Genomic DNA, 4,656 nt, shown 5'->3' with positions numbered 1-4,656 from the left:
TATATATATATATATATATACAATATATATATATAAATGAATGAATGAATATGTTTGTCTTTATATTTGGGGGTTATTTTTCATTAAAACGTTTGGAAATCCCTAATATAGATATTATTAATAACAATAATTTCAAAGCACATGATTAGTGGAGATGTAGCTTGGTTAGAATCATCCCCATCCTATATTTCTCCCTGAATTTTCTGTTTCACTTAGTAGTACACTACCATTCAAAAATATGGGATCGTTAGCATTTTTAAATGTTTTTAAAAGAACTCCCTTTCACTCACCTAGGCTGTGTTGATTTGCTCAAAAATACAGTAAAAGCAGTAAAATTGTGAAATGTTATTGCAGTTTTTTTTTAATGTCATTTATTTCAGCAGCCAATACTACAGTCTTCAGTATCACATGATCCTTTAGAAAGCATTCTTATATGCTGATTTGGTGTTCAAGAAGCATTCCTTTTTATGATCAATATTGAAAACAGTCAAAGGAGCAGCATCTATTTAAAATGGAAATCTTTTGTGATATTATAAATCTTTACTGTCAGTTTTGGTTATTTTAATGCATGCTTGTTGAATAAAAGATAAAAACTGATCCCAAACTTTTAAATGTTAGTGTATATCATGTTATAGTTGTTAAATTTGCCACAAATGACCTTCCATGTTATGCTTTGTCATTAATGCATTTAACCAATACTTCCTTTCTCCCTTTTTGTCACATTTTGCATCCCATTATGTCATTCAGTTCAGTTGAATCGTCCACTACATCTCATATCAAGAGCTCAAAGTTCATTTATAACATGTCATCATGTGATGTCAGATGATTTACTAAATAGTTATAGATTCTTAGTCTGTTTTGGATAAAAAATTTTTTTTTAAAAGTCTAAATGCGGCATCCGCTCCCATTGAATCTGTGCATATGTAAGAGTGGTGATTGTTTGCCCAGCATTCCTTTCATCCAGGCATGGCTGACCTGTCTCAAAGTCTCTACCTTCCAGTGTGCAACTGCATGTGTTTGTGTGGCTGCCGTGTCAGTAAATCCATTTGTGGTTCTTCTTCATTTTAGCCAATTCCGTCATTACCATCAGCCACAAAACCCACCCCTTTGAGCACCCCTGAACCCCCTAAAGGAGAAAAAGAGGCAGAGAGCAAAGGAAAAGGTGAGTTCATGGGAAGGTTGACATAAAGTATCAACCTGTATGTGATAACCGAAATAATGACGGGAGATTTATGGAAATGCACCAGACTGAACGGCTGATACTGACTGCCCTGATTATGACTGACTGACATTGTTTTTCTTCCTCTTGGTTATTAGCTAAACCCAAATTATAGATTAGTATGTCTTTCTGTTAGTATTGAAAGTGTACTTGCATCTTGTGTTTACTAGTTACACTCCTCAACCTAAAGTTTTTTGTACAAAGTCAGTAGTAGCTACATAAGACAAATCAAGGTGTAGCATACATATATCGTCTTTTTTTCTTGTCTCTCTACAGTAAAAGAATATTGCAAGGCCAAATTCCCCTTTGAAGCAACTAACCAAGATGAGCTGGATTTAAAGGAGGGTGACATCATCCACATACTGAGCAAGGTATGGAACAGGGGGAGCAAATGTCTTCCTAACAACAGAGATCTCCAAATAAACAACACATATTCAGGAAGCATCCACAATAGGAACATTAAGCATGAAAGCTATTATTTAATAAGTTACATTATGTAATGTAAAGTTATAAAAAAAGAAAATCTGCCAGATGACAAACATTGAACATCTGAAAACAAATAAAACATGTTTGTGTCTATTAAAATGTAGCAATGAATTTGTCCAAAAGTATTTTTAAAAATGATTAAATTACATAGGCCACGTTCACACAGCAGCAGAATACGGTTGTCAGTCCTCTATTTGAGTCCTTAATACGGTTACGTTCACACAGTTTCGTTATTTACGGGTGTGACAACCGCATTCTGTAACCGAACACACACCTGTACATTTTCAGGATTCACAACCGCATTCTCGGAACACACGCGCTGTGTGAACGGAACAGGACTGGACAACTAGTTGTCTGTCACGGGGACATTCTAAAACGCTTAACGTGAAAAATGCTTAACGTGGCTTAACGTACGTAAACAACAACCAGGGAAACCCAAATTTTTGTCAAAACTTACTTGTAATAAACACTAACTACTGTCAAAAGAATGAGTCCTTACTCCACAGATCAAGTGAATAATATCACGTTAAGCGTTTTCTCCCCCATAGAAGTCCATTATATGGAAACAGCTTAACGTAGTTTAACGTACCTTAACAACAACCGGTGAAAATCAAACTTCCGTCAAATTTTACTTATAATAAATACTTGCTGCTGTCAAAAGAACAAGCTCTTATTCAGCATATAAAGTGAATAATATCACGTTAAGTGTTCTCCCCCATAGAAGTCCATTATAAGGAAACAGCTTTGCGTGGTTTAACGTACCTTAACAATGACCGATTAAAACCCAACTTCTGTCAAATTTGACTTATAATAAACACTTGCTACTGTCAAAAGAACGAGCTCTTATTCAGCGTGTAAAGTGAATAATATCACCTTAAGCGTTCTCCCCCATTGGAGTCCATTATAAGAAAACCGCTTAACGTGGGCACATCGACGAACTGAGAACATTGTAATTTTGTTCAGTTTAATTTTGTAATAAGCGTGAAAGTAAAGACATGTACAGGTTTCTCCTGTCTCAGCTCATTATCTCTAATGATCACGCCCTCGCGCAGAGCGCTATTCATATTTTAATGGGTTAAAGTGACACACGGCTCGAAAGCAGCGGAGCTTTTATTATGCCACAGTCGACCGCTTCCGCTCCTTCAGGTCGTGCGTATGTGGGGTAAAGCATCGCTGTTTTATCATACTAGATACATTTGAAAGTTGTTATAATGCTACTCTGTACGGTCGCCGCCTGTGTAATAAAACGCATAACATATTAAAGCGTCTTTGGTGTTTCCATGTTTTCTACAAAACAAAACCGGAAATCGAGGGTCTATGACATCATTGGCAGGCGACGCAATGACCAGGGACGAGTCACTATTTAAAATTGCTATTTCTCTGGATTTAAACATTCTTCAAAACATTTGGGATAATGTAAGTACACAAGTCAGCAGAATATATAACACTGTTCTAGTGATTTTTGGATATTTTAATAAAAAAATCTTTCATATTGTGCCTTTAAGTAAAGATCATGTTCCATGAGAATGTCCTACCATAAATATATCAAAGTGTAATCTTTGATTAGTAATATGCATTGCTAAGAACTTCATTTGGGCAACTTTAAAGGCAATTTTCTCAATATTTTGACCTTTTTTTTTTTTTTCCCCAGATTCCAGATTTTCAAATTATTGTTTCTCAGCCAAATATTGCCCTATACTATACTGCATTCTGCAAATATTGCATACTGGTTGTTGAATAAACAAGGAGTAAGACCTTTAGCCATCAGGGAGCAGTGTAAACTTTGGTATCTACATTAATAATAAGGCAGGAAGTGCTCCGTCTCTTACAAAAACCTGTGAACCAATCACTTTTACTCTCTTCATTTAGACTAGTTAGTCTATATCCTGCTCTGTAGTTTAGTCTGGGGTGTGAAAACACTACCTGATTAAAAACAAGCTTAGGCAGTTAGTCCACATTTCTGCAAATTATACCAGAGATGTAGAGTCATGGTTCATATTAGAATTACAGTGTAATCATGAAGAATATTAACATCTGATGCATGGGTTAAATCACAGTTTAAAGGGAAAAATCACCCTAAGATGAAAATAGTCTTCATTTACAAAAACATGTATGACCTGTAATGCAATTGTTGCTAGTACAGAGCTCTCGGATGGGAATTCTGATGTGAAACTGTGCATGTTTGATGCTGTCTGCAGACACATTGGAAATGTATGATACTGTAGCTGTTGCATCTCATTACCCATGGATTATGTTCTCTTAGCAACCTAAGGATGTGTTTACTTCATTTAAGACATGTGGACATTGTTTTCCCACCTGATGCTAATGTTTGGCAAAAGCCTTGAGCAGGAAGCGGATCAAAGTTGGAAATGTTTTATACTTGATCACCATCTAGTGGCAAGGGATATGTCTGCATTTCCTATTCATAGTAATGTGTATTTAAGCTTTTAAGGTGTAGATTTTTTAAAATAAGCAATTTATGTTCAGAGTGATTGATGGTTTTGATGTTTTAGAACACAGGAGAGCCAGGCTGGTGGAGAGGAGAGATCAACGGCAAGGAGGGAGTTTTCCCAGACAACTTTGTAACTCTGCTTCCTGAGACAGACAAAGAGGTACATTTACATTCATTACTGCTGCTTTTGATGTCTACCTTGGGAGTCTTCTTTTTCTGAAATGGAAATTAAATTACCAGTGCAGACGTGAAAAAAAAAAAATCAGAAATATTTACTTTACTTTGGAACATTAATATTCTCAAAACTAATTCTCAGTTGCAAGTAAAAACTTCCTAAACAATAATCTCTAATGAAAAGTTCTTATTTTTTCCCCTCTATACAGACATTCACATCCAAAGGCTCCGTTAAAGCGTCTCCTAAACAGGAACCAGAGGAGGTAGGCAAAGTTAATCCTTTCGTTAGAAAATTTGCTGTGCACTTCATATTTTATATATATAT

The 4,656-nt window shown here is 35.7% G+C and overlaps 1 protein-coding gene across 1 annotated transcript in view; it reads left to right on the top strand.

Moving 5' to 3' along the window:
- The window catches only part of LOC107553423 (CD2-associated protein), a 56,502-nt gene that overhangs the window by 27,953 nt on the left and 23,893 nt on the right, over positions 1–4,656 (top strand). The window contains exons 7-10 of the mRNA XM_016235611.1: positions 1,069–1,162; positions 1,496–1,590; positions 4,219–4,317; positions 4,541–4,594. Of these exons, the coding sequence (XP_016091097.1) occupies positions 1,069–1,162; positions 1,496–1,590; positions 4,219–4,317; positions 4,541–4,594 (342 nt within the window). The remainder of the gene's footprint in view (positions 1–1,068; positions 1,163–1,495; positions 1,591–4,218; positions 4,318–4,540; positions 4,595–4,656) is intronic.

The sequence above is a fragment of the Sinocyclocheilus grahami genome, unplaced genomic scaffold (genome assembly GCF_001515645.1).
Source record: "Sinocyclocheilus grahami isolate Dianchi unplaced genomic scaffold, SAMN03320097.WGS_v1.1 scaffold473.1, whole genome shotgun sequence".
Classification (NCBI taxonomy): Eukaryota; Metazoa; Chordata; class Actinopteri; order Cypriniformes; family Cyprinidae; genus Sinocyclocheilus; species Sinocyclocheilus grahami.
This window is presented reverse-complemented; position numbering and strand designations above follow the sequence as displayed.